At 32.0% G+C, this 19,402-nt stretch overlaps 2 protein-coding genes across 2 annotated transcripts; one reads left to right on the plus strand and one right to left on the minus strand.

Annotated features, from left to right (window-relative positions):
- Nucleotides 1-10,044: 10,044 nt before the first annotated feature.
- LOC126879439 (uncharacterized) lies at nucleotides 10,045-13,122 on the plus strand. Its single transcript, XM_050642453.1, has 2 exons — nucleotides 10,045-10,575; nucleotides 10,717-13,122. Exons 1-2 carry the CDS (start codon nucleotides 10,255-10,257, stop codon nucleotides 12,130-12,132), a joined length of 1,737 nt encoding a protein of 578 aa, XP_050498410.1. The 5' UTR covers nucleotides 10,045-10,254; the 3' UTR covers nucleotides 12,133-13,122.
- LOC126879440 (uncharacterized) lies at nucleotides 12,619-17,311 on the minus strand. The gene is made up of 4 exons (XM_050642454.1): nucleotides 17,071-17,311; nucleotides 16,740-16,976; nucleotides 16,357-16,526; nucleotides 12,619-15,039 (listed from the first exon to the last, which is right to left on the minus strand). The coding sequence occupies exons 2-4, from the start codon at nucleotides 16,957-16,959 to the stop codon at nucleotides 13,972-13,974; spliced, it is 1,458 nt and encodes a 485-aa protein (XP_050498411.1). The 5' UTR covers nucleotides 16,960-16,976; nucleotides 17,071-17,311; the 3' UTR covers nucleotides 12,619-13,971.
- Between the last annotated feature and the right edge of the window lie 2,091 nt (nucleotides 17,312-19,402).

The raw sequence follows: 19,402 nt of genomic DNA on the forward strand, positions 1-19,402 counted from the left end.
ATAATATTATAAAAACTTATATTTTAAGAAAGAAGAAATCAAGGAGAATCCAAGAATGTAAAAATATACAGGGTGTCCCATTTAAAAAAACGAAGTTACAACCAACTTCCGGTATAACCGGAAGTAGCAAAGTGACCAAAATATTTTCATTAAATAGTTCACACCTCAAAACCCCTGTATTCCTATTTTCATAATTTTCTTACCTTGAGTTCTCGAGATATTTCTAATAGGCCCTTTATCTGCCTCACCCTGTATACACCTATTTTGGATAATTTTTCAATTTACCTATGAATATGTAATTTAATTTAAAATGTGGTGTGTATAATAAATAAAAACAACGATTTTGCAGCGTAAAAAAACGGAAAAATCCCATTTTTAATGACGTTTGATCACCCTACTCTTTACTCTAAATTCCGCCCCTACGCTCCCGAAAGGGAGATTCCGTACCCTAAAGACGTCTAGAGTCTAGGCCTAAACGGGAATAAACCAAGGAGTCTTCATTCATTCGGGTTTCAACGTTTAAAATTTATTTAAATTTTTATTTATTTTTCATTCATTGATTTAGGTATTTCAATTCAACTCATACTCAGGCTCTCTCTCTATCTCTCTCAGATCTCTTTGACTATTTCAATGGGATGTCTTTGTAAAATTGGTCCGTGAGACCAGCATCCAACTGAAATGTCACTGAAGGCGACGCGACGGTTTAAATCAAATTTACGATGCTTCTTCACGTAACAAAAGAGAGTCCAATTATAGAATTTCTTTGTGAGAAGAAGTCATGCTCCGGCATAAATTTGGGTAAAAATCTTTTTCTTTTTGTTGTCACATGTTGTAATTTACAGGAGTGGGTATTATATTTAAAGCTTTTATAAAAATAAAGTTTAGAAAGTGTGTGTGTGTGTGTATATGGAGTTGTTTGCGTTTGGATTAAGAAAGCTGATACTTGATATTTTAAAGGATGAATGACAAAAATATCTAAGAAGGATTAGAACAAGTTGTACAAAAAGTTTAAATAAGAAAGGCAATTTGTTCAAAATTATATAGCCCACGAAACAACATCGCTCATCCAGAAGAAAAGTGAGACAACTCAAAAAATGCATAATTCCAGTTATCTGGTTAAATTGACGCCAAATATCCTATACTTTTACCAGGAAAAATTTCACATAGATGTTTACTTCCAACTTAGAAAGATAGCGGTAGTGTCATTATTCCTTTGGTGGTAAAATGAATACTTTTATTCCGGAACAATGACACTTTTCAGTTATGCGCTGACATTCGCAATCACATCAGAACGTATCATTATTTATCACAAAAACCGTTGTATTTCGAGAAGTGTCCTAGGTATTTTTCGTTGATTTAAAAAAAGTAACCAATACTTTAAAAGAAAAGTGACATAACTCAAAATTTTGATATTTTTTCTCTGTTAAATCAGATATCATATTTTTTTTTGTTTTGCCTCTGACACAATTAGAAACATTCACCTATCCATATTCCTCGTTTTTAATTTGTACATTTTAGCAGCTACCGTTTAAAACTTAGTGTTTGGCCACACCGGCGGTTTTTTACGGCCGCCGTAAGAGCAGTAAAAATCAACGCGAAATGGGTCCCACGGTGAGAATAGTAGATGGCGGCCAGACTGAGCTGTAAAATATCGCGCAGCAACATTCTGGCCAAAACGTATTACAGTTCTAAAGAGCTAAAAAGTCTATTTTTGACTCCCCTGAAAAAAGTTGTTTTTTTAGTTGTGACACTTTTCTTTCGGACATATCTCAAAATGTGACAATGTGTAATTTATATTATAAAACTTTATCCATAACTGCGAACAGGCTAAGATTTTGGATTTTGGTGTGTACTAGCCTGTACGCCATAGTCAATCCCATACTTCATTACCTATTTTAAGCCATAAGATTGTTGAGAGATGAAGAACCTACGAAAAATCGATGGTAAGACACTATGGGACAGGACAAGAAATGCAGATATATACGACCGAGATGCAAGATGAACAACATTAATAACTGGGTAAGAAACAGAAGAACAGAATAGAACGACCACATAAACTGAATGACAGTAAATAAAGTAGTAAGGACGGAGAGAGACGGTTCCTCAGTAGCAAGACGATCAGTGAGAACACGACGAAAACGATGGAACGACAACGTACAATATAACAGATTTAACTGCAACCCTCAAGGTCACTTGCATCTCATAAACCAACGTCTGTCGTCTCTTCTCCTCGTGGTTGTAGATAAATCGGTTTTGCTATACTTGAGGCACATTGAAAAAAAAATAGAGTCATATCTATATAAAAAGCAGAAGAAGAAAACTTTATTGTCAAAAATATTTGGTTCCATTTGAAAATTGTTTCTTTAACTTTCCATAATACTCCCCTCTTCATTGTTTTTGGCAGACGTCAACTTTAGCATAATTCTACTCCTAAATCCTTAAAACATTTTTATAATCTGGAATAATTCCAACTGGATTTAGTTTTTTACGAACGTCACATTCCAAATAATTTGTAACTAGTTGGGTTAAAAAATTAAAAAAGATATAATAATTTTCGAAAATACTATGTATTATAATATTATGTATTAGGTATACAGTGATGAGCGAGCTAATAACCGGCAGAATAGCACATTAGCTGGAAAACGTATTAAGTTGTGAGATAAAAAGGGATGAAACTAGTCGAACTGGGAAATTTAGCGATATTAAACTATAAATTGACATTATATTGATTGTTTCCCACCTTTAGACGTATCGGACGAGTTTGGCAACTACCACTGTCACAGTGACAGATTTAGTTGACATACAGTTGAAAAAATGAAAGATTGCCGATGAACGATCACATCAATCACTTCTTTTGTATTTGCTGTCTTTTTCATAACAAACATAACATAACAAACATAACAAACGTTTGTTATAGAAAGAGACAGCAAATACAAAATAAGTGATTGATGTGATCGTTCACGGGTAATCTTCCATTTTTCCGACTGTACTTCTCTGATACGTGTAAAGGTGGGAAACAATCAATATAATGTAAATTATGTAAACAATTTCCCAGCTCGACTTCATTTCTTTTATCTCACAACTTAATAAGTTTTCCATCTTTTGCGCTATTTTACCGGTTATTAGCGCGCTCATCAGTGTATATTATACTTAATTCAAAAGAATACTACATCTCAATTTAAACATAACCTCAACTTCTTTACATGACTGACGTAACTCAAAATAATGCATTATTCTTTACGGAATGTATTGTATTATCTTTGTATATCTGCGTTTTTGAAAAAGATGGCGTATCTCAAAATAGTACATTATTCTTTAAATAAAATATGATAATACTTACTATTTTTTTTTAAATACTGACATAACTCAATAATATGCATTGCATACGATTTTTACTAATTTTTTGAAAACTATTTGTTAAACTACTAAGACACCGTTAAGCTATTAACAAATGTTCAGCTTGCTATTAATCAACTTTTTTTCGTATTAATTGACACCAATTGTGTTCTAGTTTTTTTTTTTTCAATTTTTGTTCAGCAGTCTATAATCTCCAATGATATGCTTCATAATATTAAAATAACAATCTGTTTAATTTATGACATTATTACTACTATCATCTTCTATCTATAGTCAGGTTCAACCTTAGCATAATATAACTTGCAGCTTAAAGCAAGAATTACAATCGGTACTACCTGGACTTATTATGAACCGGAAACATTCATAATAAGATCAGGTTGCACCTGCAGATACTTATTTCTCAGTTATTAGAGCGACTTTTTGTTAAACTACTTATTATTGTAAATTAGACCATGTTTCATGGGAATGTTAATTAGAGCTATACAGGAATGTCAAGCGATTCCATAATGAGCAGATTTGTCGAAACTATTTGGTTTAAATAGCCACATGGTTCTCATTAGATAAGTATTTTTTAATATAGACGATATCTTGTATATTATATTGCAGATGTTATTTCGTTTCCTTTAACTAAAGCTAGCTCGAAACGCTGAAGAACAGAAAAGCTGCAGGTAAGGATGGAATACCAAACGAATTACTGAAATATTGTGGAGCAGCAATGACAGAACAATAATTAACAACATTAATTAACAAAATCATAAAACACAATAAAATACCGGAAGAATGGAGAAAGAGCGAATTAATTCTACTATTCAAAAAAGGAGATAAAAAGCAGCCAGAAAACTACAAAGGTATCAACTTGATAAATACTACCCTAAAACTTACAAATAAAATCTTACAAGACGTAATAAATCAGAGGATAAAGTTTAGCAGATGAACAACAGGGTTTTCGTACTGGAAGATCGTGTACAGATGCAATATTCGTCATAAAACAAATTACTGAGAAATCACTAGAGTATAACAGACCAGCATTTCTATGTCTGACTGACTTAAAGAAAGCATTTGACAGAGTAAGACTCAAAAATGTAATCCATCTTCTGTATAATAGAGAAGTCCCTCTAGATATCATAGAAACTATTGAAGACATCTACCAAAACAACAAAATGGAAGTCAGAATAGATGGACAACTTACAGACCTATAGATATAGGCAGCAGAATAAGACAGGGAGACTCATTGAGTCCTATGCTTTTCAATTTAATCGTGGATGAAATCATCAAAAACGTCAACAAAGGAAGAGGATATCGAATGGGAAACAATAGAAGAAGTAAAAATACTTTGCTACGCAGACGACGCGATATTGATAGCCCAAGATGAAGATAGTCTGCAAAGATTAGTCCACAGATTTACCATAAGAGCAAAAGAATTCAATATGACAATTTCATCTCAGAAAACCAAAACAATAGTAATCAGTAAAGAACCAATCAGATGCAAAATAGAAATTGATGGTATCAGTATTGAACAAGTAATGGAAGTAAAATACCTTGGATTACAGTGTCAAATTACGGAGACCTAGACAAAGAAGTAAGAAATCAAGTACAAAAAGCTAATAGATTGGCAGGATGCCTTAATAACGCTATATGGCGAAACCGACATTTTAACACTGAGATGAAGTCAAGAATTTGTAAAGCCAGTGTAAGACCAATAATGACATATGCATCAGAAACAAGACCCGATACAGCCACAACACAAAGATTACTGGAAACGGCAGAGATGAGAGTACTGAGAAGAATTACAGGAAATACACTGAGAGATCGAAAGAGGAGGGAAGATATTAGAAGACAATGTAACGTACAGTGTATGAACGAATGGACACTAAATAGAAAAAAAGAATGGGACATGGAACAACCACATAACCAGAATGGGGGAGACACGTGTGGTCCAAATAGCACGAGATAAATCACCAATCGGTAGAAGAAGTATCGGCCGACCAAAAGATGGAATTACAACCTTCCATAGAGGTATCAATCCTCCAATGAACAAGCAGAATTGCTTATAAAGAAGAAGAAGAATAAGAAGAAGAAATTAACTATTCCTTGAATTGAGCAGGTCAGAGCAACTTTTATAAGGATGCCCAAAGTATTATATAGCAGAGACCTAAAATTGTATCTTTGTGGTGTCGAGTCTTGGACTGTGAATAAATTGCCTTGAGGCTTTCGAAATGTGGTGCTATAGAAGAATTTTAAAAGTCTCTTGGATGGAGAGGATTCGAAACTCCACAATACTAGAAAGATCAAGAAGAGAAAACAGGAGTACTTTAGGCCTGTAATCAGAGGTCTCAAATATAGGTTGCTACAAAATATTATACAAGGGAAAATTACAGGCAAACGCAGTCCAGGACGAAGAAAGACTTTATGGTTGAAGACCTTCCGAGATTGATATGGTATTGACACAAGCATGCTATATAGGGTGGCAGTTAATTAAATTGAGATAGCGATGATAGTAACCAACATTCTAAAATGACAGGGTACATGAATAAGAAGGTAGATAGAGTAAATATAGTGATGATGATATCCAACCCCTGATTGAGAGATGGCACTTATAGAAGAAGAGTGTATTCGTAGGTGTATTGTTTTACTATAATTCCAGCACTTTATGGTCATCGTTTTCTTGTATGCAATGCCTTTCATCAGATTAACAAGCTGGTCAAATTTATTTTGAATATCCTCCTCTTTTACAGTACTAACTTTACTGTACCCACCAGAGACCTGCGTATCTGATGCATATTCGAGGGCGGTAGACAAGATATCGACCAGTGTCTTGTGACGAGCTAATCGTAGTGTTATCTGTATTTCAGGTTCAAGAAGACCATGAGTAAAGGTTTGAACATCCAACTTTTCCATTATGCGTTCAGGAGTTGTTGAATAAGCAGATCGCACTAACGTGGTAATCTCTACCTCATATTCTTGAAGAGCCTCATCTCGCTTTTGTCTTCGATTTTTGAGCAATTTTTGAGAATCTCATCCCCTTCAAAACTGCTGCTGTTCATGTTTCCTTCATCTTGTTTTCAATGTCTTTTAGTTTATGTTCAAAAGAGTAAATATTTTTAATCTCTTTTATCTTTTTAGTATTATGTACCTAGTACCTGTTTACTTTGTTTATGTTAATGTTGGCATCAACTACTTCTTTTAAGCGGTAGACTTCAACAGCTTGACTCATAATGACCAAACGTGATGACATAATTATCTATTGAGTCTATTATAAATTCAATCGTTGATGGCAATTTATGACCAGATAATTACTATGATTTATTCATCAAATTTCCCTATAATGGCAATTATACTTCATATTATGATGTTAGCAAATGATCACTTACTCTTATTCGATCTTCTTAGTACTAAATTGATCATTTATGTCCAATACAATATAATGTTTTAACAAGAATATTTGATCGATTATCTACAAAAACTAGACTATATAAGTATAAAAAGTCCACAGTAAAGATAGTGATAATATCAATTAATAGTAACAAAAATTTGAAATAAAACATGTAATTTCGCTAATGTAAGGATGGAAGAACTAAGAAATTAATTCCTAAAAACAGGGTATTATCATGTAACAGGTAGGTTAAAGCAGAAATAAGAATACCTACAATTAAAATGTTAAGTACTGCCATTTTATTTTACCCTTTTTATTTGAATCTATAATCGCATAGCTAATCATATAATCTTTGGATTTTTTGTCCGCTTTTTTCAATATTAAAGCAATAAAGAATCATTTTTATGCGTTAATTTTTTTTTGTTTTAACAGGAAAAATTAATCTTAGTTTTAGAGTGAATTCAAAAAACAAATTATATTCAACGTCATCATCATAATGTCATTATTTCACGAGTTGGGTGGTAAACCCATCAACATTTGGTTGCTCATAATGACGTCTTCCTAAGCAAAAACAAAGAAGTCCCTTGTTTTGCTTCCATATGCGTGCACCTGCATAGTACAAAAGGATCAGATTCCCTGTTTCATGGTGGTAGAACATTAGATCTATTCAATCATCGTCACTGCCCTTTTCAAGCCCTCATCAGGTGTTTTAAGTGTGCTGCCTATCAATGTCGTAGTGCAGGGAACTACCTACATGAAACTAAAAATGTTAAAAATAGAAAAAATACTAACACACTGAAAAAGAGGCGAAGAAGACAGAAGGAAAGCAGATCAGAGTACATTCTAAGAAATATAAATAACCAATTATTCTCTGGGTGTGTGTGTACCTATATTTTTTAAGTAGGTAATATTAAGTAGGTACTTCATGACCTAAAAAAATTGGATCAAAAATACGATCCACTTAGGCCACAAACTGTAAATTTTACTTCGTATGTAAATAAGCCAATTTTCTGTTTCTTACGGTGTTAATAATTTCTTTGTCATTTCTTAGACTCTGGAGAATAGTTACGTTAGTTGTGTGGTATATATTATGTTACCGGCCAAACCCGATTTCAGGACAAACTAGTTTGGCTTAGGCCAAACTAGTTTGTCCTGAACGCGTTAGGATATACTAGTTTGGCCTAGGCCAAACTAGTTTGTCCTAAACGCGATAGGATATTAATACGAACATTGCAGGATAAACTTTTATAATATAAAACCTTTATAATACACCTACAAAACCAAAATAAATAGTTAAACTGAATAAAATACTCTGTAATTGGAAAAATAATCATTTTTATTATAAGATAATGACTCGTCATTCAAATTTATGGAAAATGGGTAATACAAACAATCATAAAAGAAGAAAGACTAAGTTTTCACTCTAATGACATATAAAACAACATAATGCTATTCTACATCCCACCAGAATGAAAACAATGGGAACCTTCTCTGGTTACACCTCCGAGGCTTCTACAATTTGCAAGACATACGGATGCTGAGACTAAGGAAGATGAGGGAATTCTACAATTTACAATTCACGTCCCATCTGCTCAGCGCGGTAAAGTTCCAACGAGAAAGGTTCCCTTCATACTCCAATCAGAGCAAATGTAAATCAAAAATGAATAACCATTTTCAATTTCGTTGCAAAACGAAAATACAGCCGAACCATATTCTAGTCCAATCAGAGAGTGCAGCAAGCACCTCTACCGGTTTCGAAACTTATTAGTCTCTCATCAGTCTCAACAAAACGCGAAATAAAATGTGCATTTTAAAACTATTGGATAAACAGTAGGTACCTACATCTCTACCTTACAATCTCTACCTTACAATCAGAAAAACTTACGTTTAAAAAGGTATTCGATTACAAAATATCAAATATATCAAAAAACACGACTGAGTATATTTTTATGTTGACACAAACAAACACAAAATAATAACCCACGGTTATTAGACTTTATTACGGTTGTCTTGTCCGACGGTGGCGGGGAGACTTATATTTTTGACTTTACGTCACAAGAGTTTACATTCCCATATTTTTAAATGATTTTCGATCATTGAATGTGTGTTATTGTGTATATATGTGTATTATTTGTGTTATTATGAAATAATTAGACAAATAGTATACATTTTATCTTATACCGGGTGGTAAATCGTAAAAAGGGCCATAGGAAACTCAATGTAAAATTCTGAATTGTTGAATTCCTGCTTCCCTAATTATTTTACATCAAAAGTCATGAGAGAATACTTGTAGAGAATCAAAATCTGTATTAAAATCAAAAGTTAAAATTGTTCTACGATTTAAATGCATTCCAAAATTTTGAAAAATATGATACATTTGCCACAATAGGTATGCGTGTAAAAGTAAGGCCACACGTTACTATTTAACTGACAGTGCTCACACCATTGACTGAATAAAAAAATCTTTATTATTAATTCTTTCTCCGCAACTGAGGGTATCTTATCAACTGTATTGTTTTTAAACAATAGATGATAAAATAAAAATATTGACAGTTCAAAAATGTGAACATTATTGCATTGTGTGTGGCCTAAGTTTGGGCTGAAAAATAAGATGTATTACATTTTTACAAAATTTTGGAATATGTTTAATTACGTAGACCAATTTTAACAGTTATTTCCAATATCTACAGATTTCAATCCTCTACAAATAGTTTCTGATGTCTTTTGATGTACAATAATTATTAGGGAAGCTGGAATTCAACAGTTCAGAATTTTACATTGAGTTCATGCAAAATTTTGACGCATGTCAAAATTCTCAATGTGTTTTAATTGTATTCATTTTTTTCGAATCCTGAGAAAACTAATAATTATTTTTGAAAAATTTAAACTCAGAATGAAAGACTACATTATTACCGAGGGCTGAAAGTCACTGAAAACTTCTATAATGTTTATTTTAATAAGTTACAGGACTGAAAATAAAAGAGAAGTGTGATATTTAATTTCAAATATTTCATTCAATAGAATCTGCTTGTTTATTCTAAGGGGCTTTTCGCCCTCGGTAATAATGTAATCTTGCATCCTGCGTTTAAATTTTTCTAAAATACTTGGTTTTCTCAGGATTCGAAAAAAATCATATTACGATTCAAATGACAGTAAACTCTCGTGACGTAATCTCACCCTTAATGTTCATTGATTAGTCGATTTAGGCAACCGTAGTAATGTCTAAGAACCGTGATAATAACCGACCATAATGACTGAACACAGACAGCGCAGGATTTGTCAAAAGTCATGTTCCACCAATTAGGCAATCCAAACCACGTGACTATTTTGACGTTTAAATGGCGGTCGTATGGCATGCAGTCGATTTTGCTGGTTTACTTGCATTGTTGCACTTGTGCTTTTCGTTGTAGAGTTGGTGTTAAAATTGTTTTATTTAGTTACTTGTACCCTTTGAAAAACTGTCTTTTTCAAGACAACATTGCAATATTATTTGTGAGAGTCGGACTTTTGTTTTTATTACAAATATGGCTTTAAAAGAAAGTTCGTATTTGGACCAACTAAGAATAAGCTCTCCTGAAGCCGCAGATAGATATTTGGACAAAATCAAACAACTTAACTGTGATCCATATGCTCTAAGTGAAGTCGATTTTGATTATGGACTTACCTATGTGCCACCAATAGCTTCCATGGACATTCTGACCTATATTGTTTTTACTCACAGCTTTTATACCCATGAACAAATGAGAGCTTATAAAAGTTTAGCAGCTTACAAATATTTCAAGTCTGGCTTTGTAGAAAAAGTGGGTTTTAAAGTTATTAATGATCTGGTGCTTTTAATAGGCAAGGTAAGAGTAGTACCTGTATTTCAAATTTTTTAAGAAAAAATACCTGATTTGTTAATAATCAATATTAAAGAGATTACTTTTTAGTCTTAGGGTTTAATATAATTGATTGCCTTGATAATTGATTTAATTTTTTTGTTTCAGGTGCAGCATTCAATGAGAGCTAGAGAAACCAAATTAAGAGTTTGGATTATCGCTGAAACAGGTGGTAGTATTTGTACTGCGCATTGTACTTGCATGGCAGGTCTTGGGGAAGTATGTAGCCATGTTACAGCAGTTTTGTACGCTGCAGAGCATGCAGCATATTTGAAGCAGCAGAAAAATGAAAAGAATGTAGCGTGTACAGATGTCAAATCAACTTGGCCAGTTCCAACGCAAAGTGGTACACATCCAATAGAAGCTGCTTCACTAGACTGGGGGAAAGTGATAGAAGAAAAAAATTATAAGGAAATTCCTCCAATGGATGATAGCGAAATGTTGGACTTGCTGCAAGAATTGCAAAATTCCAATTGTGACGCTGTTTTGATGAGGCATGTAGAGCCATTTGCGTCACAACTGTCAGATGAAAATAATGAAAAAGTTAGTATACCAGTCCTTTTTAATGTGTACCATAAAAAATATGAAAAAATGCCTCTAGATGATCTCATTCAACTAGGTATGAAATGTAAAATGGAGGTAACCCAGAATATACGAAGAGAAATAGAAGATAAGACACAGGACCAAAGGAAATGTGCAGAGTGGTATAGACAAAGGACTGGTAGAGTAACAGCTTCAATTTTTAAAGATGTCTGTAGAACCAATGTGGAGAAACCATCCCTATCTTTGATCAAATCAATATGTTACCCTCGCAAAATTTCTACAAGGGCAATAAGATGGGGGATAAATCACGAACAGCTGGCAATTGATGCTTATAAAAAAGAAACTAGCAGGAATCATAGAGACTTTATAGTGAATACAATTGGCTTGGTAGTGTGCATGAAATGGCCTCAGTTAGGTGCCTCACCTGATGGATTTGTGTATTGTGACTGTTGTGCTGCGGGTACCTTAGAAGTAAAGTGTCCATTTTCTCTTCGAGAAAATGGAAATTTACAGGAGTATGCAAGTCGAAAGGACTCCTGTCTTGAATGTGATAAAACTGGTACAGTAAAAATGAATAAAAAACATAAGTACTATTACCAGGTGCAAGCACAAATATTTATTTGTAAACTTAATTATTGTGACTTTGTTGTCTGGTGTCCTAATTTTATATTTATCGAAAGAGTTTTACCAGACATAAAATTTTGGGAAGAAATTAAAGATAAAGTCCTAAATTTTCATGCAAAAGTAATTATGCCTGAACTTTTAGGACGTTATTACACTTCCAGAGTACCAGGTGGCAATATAACAAAGTGGTGTTTTTGCAATAATGTCGATGATGGCCAACCTATGGTTCAATGCTCATATGAGAATTGTAATATTTTCTGGTTCCATATTGGGTGTGTAAATTTATTAGAAAAACCCAAAACTAGGTGGGCATGTTCAATATGCAACCAGAAACTATTTCATGATTATGCCACATAAAATTTTAATGGTTCATGTTTCCATTATTTTCATAATCATTATTGAGTCCATTCACTCTCTTCTTCCATTTCGCACTTTCTGCACCATGGTTCATTCACCTTACTTGTCACCATTTCAGTGACCGTTTTCATCTCTCGTTTATTGAGGTTCATGAAACTGTTTGAGTTTTTTATTAATATTCTTGATTATTTTTTTTTATTTAGTCTAGACTTGAACTTGAGTGGTTCTCCTTTTCTATTGATGATTCTTTATCAGCCATTTCTGAACCTCATTTTTCGTAGCATCATTAGTGATGCCACAGAAAGGTTCTGGACCTTCAAAAGTTTCCCTCGAGCCATGTTTATTCCATATATACATACAAAAGTACAGTGTACCATAGTATACATATACTTTTAAGAGGAAATTTTGAAACTTTGTTTCCTTAATATTTTTACAATTCATTCTACGGTTGATATAGGTCAGTCTCCGAAACATCAAATAAATACATTCTTTTCAGTTTTCATATGATTTATTTTCATTAAAATTGTCACAAATTTTTTATTAATATCAAAATACAAAAACAACCAATGAGGTGTACATAAATAATATACGCTAGCCACAGTCATTATTGTAAGAATGCTACTTAAAGTTAAAATTAAATCATTTGAATGCAAATTATTGTCTGGAATTGTTGAATTCTGGACATTATTTTCGTTCTAGTTGAACACATTTTTTGCAATTTTTTTATGCAATCATTATGTTACTACATGATCTCTTGCTCTTGTATTGGCTTTTAAATTGTTAACTGTACTTAGTTTTTTACAAACTTAATGTCTGTATTTTACATTTCTCAATGGTTCGTTTCACTAGCTGCTTTACTTACAACTTGCTAGTTGCATTGCTTTTTTTCTATGGATGTTTGTTATTTATCAAACTCATTTGTAGATGAACTGGTAATGTTCACTAATTAGTGAACAAAAATGTCTTCAATAAATAGATGAAGTAGCCGAAGTCTTTGTCTTTTATTCTCCACCTTTTGACCAATAAACCTACCACTTTCGAATGATAATATTATGATTTACTATCTTTTAGTAAAGTCGTCCCAGGAACGCAACTCATCAATATTGGCAATATCATTTTAAAGTCTTCTTCATTAAAATGTATAATCCATGTCTGAATTGCTGATATAAATGAGTCAGATTAAATAAATTATTAGAAGAATTTTTTACTAAGCAATAACATTTTTGTTTAATTTAATATTTTGTATTTTGACAACACCCGACTTGGGCGTCGAAACGTTAATAAAATCATTTTTTTGGTAAAATTGTGGCTTATTTCCCATTGAAAATAGTTGATTATAAAGTACTTTACAACATAAAGCAAAATGTTTATTTATTTATAAATCAAACAGACAAAAATGCCCAATTTTGTTTATATTATACCGATTTAACAACAATAGATCATCAGAACTGCAAGCTTCCCCACAACAAAGATTTGTAAAATGATGAATTCAATATTTTTAAAATTATTTAAGTATACAAAAGAGTTTTAATTCTTTAAACAATTAGCGGCCAAATCTGTGAGTAGAACTTTTTACTTTAACATATTTAAAAACCAACAAAAAAAGTTTTAGAAAAATATAAGCTTGTTTGATTTTGTCTGAAACAATGCAAGTTTTCTTGCTGTAGCTATTTATAATTCAAAACTAACTGACAACCTCGACAACATGGCATATATATATCCTAGTTTTGGCCAAAGGTGTCATTGATTGTTTTTCGTAGTGACACTTCAGATGTGTACCAAAAATTATTAAAAGAAATACTAAAAAGGCGACAATCTGGTGAAATAGGTTAAATTTAATTAAATTGGAACAATAGGAGGGCATAAATTAATCAAAACACATGCTATAAAAATTATCTTATCAACTATATTTATACCATCAGTAACATGGGTTAACATAGAAATCGGAAGTGGCTCTGAAAAAATATTAAATTTATTTTTAATGGAGCCAATAACTCTTTCTACGTGGATTCTAACCTGTGCAATGTTTCTAGTTTCTTCCAGCTCTAGTGGAAGCAATTGTTTTTTCCCCTTGGTAAAAGCTGGAATTACTAGCTTTGCTTGTAACACATCTAAAAATTCTTTTATTAAAAAACCTCGATCTGCTATCACAATATCTTGGGGTTCTATTTTATCCAAAAAACCAGAGAGCTCTACTATTTGTTTATCTGATGTTCTTCCTCCCCATGCTTTACTGATATATGAAATACAGCCTTGGGGAGTAATTCCAATAAGGAATTTAACTGTGTTATGATGTTTATAGTTTGACCATGTTTGCTGCTGGGTTAAATAACTAGCTGGTTTTTGGATAAATACCTCAAAGCAATCAATGATAATTGTGGTCTTATCATGAAAGACTTCTCTAAAGCAAGAAGGCATGTTTTTTTTAATAATTTCCCGATCTGGCCATTTTATGCTATTTTTAAATCTTTGATACATTATTGAGATGATGGTATTAAAATAGGTGGAACATGTTGATTGAGAAATGCCAAATTGGTAGGCCAAATATTTAAAATCTAGATTAAGTCTCATTTTCATCAATGTCAACAAATATTGTTGAGAGGGATCTAAAACAGTTACTGAGGATGATGGAATAAATGGTTTAATTCTGTCAAATACTGACTTCAAAACAGAAAAATTTAAACCGGTATAATATAAACATTTCGGATTGTCCGTTTCTAGTGACTCGAAACTTAAAATGGTCTTATTAATTCTGCGAGTCAACTCATCAATTTTTTTATTTGCAAATTTTAATTGTTGAGCCATCTGTTCAATATCATCTGAGGTTAACTCAGTTTGAGTTTCGGTTCCAGTACTGTCTTCATACATTGCTGTAGTGTTACTTTCACTTACTGTATTGTTTTCATTCTGTAACAAACATAATTGATTATAAATTGGGATCCTTATAGTGGAACCATATGCAAGCTTTAACAGAATTAAGCAAAAATACAACAGTTTTAATTTCAAAATATCAAACTTATGACAGTTTCTTATTATAAAATCATATACTTTACATTTATACGAATCTTGAAGGTTAGTTGTGAGTCAAACTGAATACCTAGATCTTTTATAATGTCTTCACAATCCGATACAACATTGGTAACAGAGTAATTAAGGTTTTTACATGTACTGTCGACTATTATACACTGATCTCTATAATTAAAATTCCCTTTAAGAGTGTAAGCGCAAATATTTTACTGCTATCCCTACCTTTTCTGTCTTTACATGACAAATTATGTGTAGTAAAATTCTCACTGGTATGGATATGTAAACATTAGTTGACAATGTCATCATTAACTTTAAAAATATGGCTTTTGAAAGTTCTTGGATAACTGTTACTTGCATAATGGCTTAAATTATTAATTCAGTTAATTAATATGATAATTTTTTCACTAGCTATGTATTCAGTGATTGTAATAATTTATATATTGTACAACAAAAACTAACACCCAATCGAGCAAAAGTGATTTTTTAATAATATATTGTTACTATAGAACACTTACAATTTTGAACATCTGTAACAACAAAATACTTGGATCACAGAATATATACTGGTGTATTCCCCGCCTGGATCTTCCATAAATAATAAACAATAAATAACTTTTTATTAAGTTCACGTCTTCAATCAATTATTCATCAAATACACTATCAATATTATTTAATCAATAACTCAAAATATTCCTGATGCCATGTCAAATATTTAAAATTGTCACTGTCTTATCACCATATTCTATTCGACTCAGTGCGTTGTATGATAAAGATAACGAATGTTCGATTTGGAAAATATCACCATTTTTAATCCTGAAAAAACAAATAAATATTTTTAAAAAATTTAAATGCAGAATGAAAGACTAAATTGTTATCAAGGGCCGAAAGTCCCTTAGAATAAATAAAAAGTTTTCTTTTGAATGAGATATTTTAAAATAAAAAACACACTACATTTTCTCTTAGTTTTTCACCCCTGTAACTTATTAAAATAAACATAAAAGTTTTCAGGGACTTTCGCCCTCGGTAATAAAGTAATCTTTCATTCTGCATTTAAATTTTTCAAAAATACTTATTAGTTTTCTCAGGTTTTGAAAAGAATGAATCCGATTTAAATAGCATTGTAGCCGAAACTTTGTACGGATCCCCTTAATTCCAAATCAATTTAAAGTTAATGACATTCTCTTTTAATTAGTATACCTCAATAAATGTATCATTGTCCTCTTGTGAAATCTTTGTGGAAGATCTTTTCTTTACTCTTTCCAGTCTTTCAAGGTCCTGCTTTCGTTTTACAGGTCCCCTAGAGTAACCCATATTTTGGGTTGGTATCCAATCAGGATCATTTACATCTTCAAGTTTTGCAGGTTGTCCTAAAACAAAATTATATAACGTAGATACACAGTTAGTAGGCATTCGCATCGGGTAAAATTTTTTGGGAAAATAGCTTAAAACAATGTATATTTTCATATTTTCCAAAAAATTTTACCCGATGCGAATGCCTACTAACTGCCACGGCACCTACAATATTTTATTGAAATATATTAAGATTAATATTATTTCTTTATAGAAAATTATTGACAAACCTTGAATAAAATGTTTGGAACACACTTTTTGATATTTTAATTTTGATTCTGTCAGGTCTGCTCTTCGTATGGCCCTTATCCATTTTTTTCTGCGTTTAACAGTTAATTCATTCAAGTGGATAGCATGTTTAAACTTCAGTGGTTTGGGAATAGCAAAAAAAGATACTTTATCCCTTTTCGACCTGCTTCCACAGTTCACTACAATACATGTTAGTGGCATAGCTATTACTAACTAACCTAAAATAATAAAATACATAAGTAAAAAATCTATTTTAGGGATGCTTAATATAATTTATTATTAAACTTTGAAATATAAAATTTGTTAACCTACCTTTCTTCAACCTTCCAAATTACTTAGTTAAATAAAACTTTTTAAGTACTTATTCTAGTTTATTGATGTAAACAATATTTTTTATTATGTCACAGAAGTATGTTAGCAATACTTAGGCGGATATAAATATACGAAAATTACTTTAAATACTTAAAAAACAATATTTATCATATGCTTTCAATGTATTGCATGCCAATCGCCAGACATATTGGAATAGTTTGACAGATCGTTGGATTCCCTAATTACGATGCCGACATCAGCGCCTCTGTAAAATTGGAAGGAAACTAAATACGATTACATTTTTTTACTAGAGTGCGCGGGGCATGGTAAATATTCAATATTAATTACTAATAAATATATAACTATAAAAGCGGCCATCATGCAAAAGTCACCTGTCATCACTGTCATATAAAATGTTTATTGTATGTTATGATGTTTGTACAATAAAAAGATTAAAGAAAATATTATGACTATAATATCAGTGATTCCCATCTCTAGTGTGGGCAGATCAACACGTGAAAAATCAGGCTCTCTAAAAATTCAATTTTTTGGCGAATAAGAAATAGTTTCTAAAGTGATTTTAGTTACAGTGTGTCAAAGACGATTAGTGTTAAGTGAAGTTATAGAAATAAACTTTTGAAACAGACTGTAAGTACAATAATATTAAATACAATACATAAACTTAAAACAACAAATAAAATTTAATTCAACATCAAGCCAAAAAAGTAGATCATTAGAACGTTGATTACAAGCTCCAGAAACTGGAATTTTGAAAGTTAAAGGTGGGTACTGTTGAATCGAACTGCTCCAAAATAACGTAAAATAATTTAATTTAATTTAATTCAATTTAGGGGTAACACATTCGAAAGAGAAACATATTGCTTGAGAAAATCATCTTCCTCCGGCGCGATAGGTGGGGAGGGTGATTTTATCGCGAGCAATTTCGATAAGAAAATGAACCCCGACGATTACACATCCGACGATAATCGGAAAAGATATAGAGAAAATGAAGAGCAGTCTTTTTCGAAAAGCAAAAAAGTATCAAGAACCCCAGATAAAAGGAACACAGAGGTAGACAAACTAGACCAAATATTAAATATGATGGCAAACTTAACGAAAGAGACACAAGATCTGAAAATTCACGTAAAAGAAATTAAAGAGGAGCAAAGGCAATACAGAGAAGAAATGAGGGAACTCCGAGTTGAATTAGAAGAATTAAGACAAGAGAATGGTGAAGTGCGAAGAGAAAATGAACATATGAAAAAGGAACTGGAAGATGTAAAAGTGCGCCTTGAAAGACTCGATAGAGCAAGAAAAGAAAATAATGTTATAGTACAGGGAATGACAATAGATACGGGAGATAGAAGATTACTAAAAGAAACAATGGAGAACTTTATGAAAAAAGAACTAGATATTAATATAAAGATAGAAGAAGCTGTGAAATTAGGAAACAAAACATGTTTAGTCAGATTGCCAAACAAAGAGGAAAAAATAAAAGTAATGGAAAATAAAAGAAAACTTAAAGAAGTAAAAGAAGAAAGAATATATATAAACAATGATTTAACGAAAGAGGAATTACAAATACAAAAAGAAATAGTCAAAATAGCAAATGATGAAATAAAGAAAGGAAAACGCGTCCAAATTAAGCACAACAAATTGATAATAGATGGACGGGAGAGGAAATGGAATAAGAACAAGAATCAGTTGGATGAGGTTTTTCAAAACGTTTCAAAAAACTAGCAACTGATGAGAGAATACAAGACAATACTTATTTGGCGACGGACGAGGCAAATAAAAAGGAAATGAGTGCAGATAAATTGATGTATCACAAAAAAGAAATAAATAAGAGCAGACAAGGAAACAAAAATACAAGACGAAAACAAAAAAATAAAAAACATAAAGAACTGAAAATAAGCACATGGAATATAAGAACGATGTTGGCACCAGGAAAAATGCTAGAAATAAGCAAAGAACTAGCAAAGTATAAAATAGATATTGCAGCACTGCAAGAGATACGGTGGGAGGGACAAGGACAGATTGATAAACAAGACTTTACACTATTATACTCAGGAGGAAAGAAGCAAGGACAAAAAGGAGTGGGATTCATGATTCTAGGACAGCTAAGAGAAAAAGTCATAAACTTTAAACCGATATGTGAAAGAATTGCGTATGTAAGAATAAATAATAAACCATTCAATATATCACTATTAAACCTATACGCACCTACAGAAACAAGCAACACAGACGATAAAGACAATTTTTATGATAAGATAGAAGAAGAGATGGAAAAAATACCCAAAGAAGATGTTATAATTATACTAGGAGACCTCAA

The sequence above is a fragment of the Diabrotica virgifera genome, chromosome 2 (assembly GCF_917563875.1).
Source record: "Diabrotica virgifera virgifera chromosome 2, PGI_DIABVI_V3a".
Classification (NCBI taxonomy): Eukaryota; Metazoa; Arthropoda; class Insecta; order Coleoptera; family Chrysomelidae; genus Diabrotica; species Diabrotica virgifera.

Coding starts and splice junctions, on each gene's coding strand:
- LOC126879439 (XM_050642453.1), top strand. CDS start 10,255: ATGGCTTTAAAAGAAAGTTCGTATTTGGACCAACTAAGAATAAGCTCT. Junction 10,576..10,716: donor TGGTGCTTTTAATAGGCAAG/GTAAGAGTAGTA, acceptor TTTTTGTTTCAG/GTGCAGCATTCAATGAGAGC.
- LOC126879440 (XM_050642454.1), bottom strand. CDS start 16,959: ATGCCACTAACATGTATTGTAGTGAACTGTGGAAGCAGGTCGAAAAGG. Junction 16,527..16,739: donor TTCCAAACATTTTATTCAAG/GTTTGTCAATAA, acceptor ATTTTGTTTTAG/GACAACCTGCAAAACTTGAA. Junction 15,040..16,356: donor ACAATGATACATTTATTGAG/GTATACTAATTA, acceptor TGTTTGTTACAG/AATGAAAACAATACAGTAAG.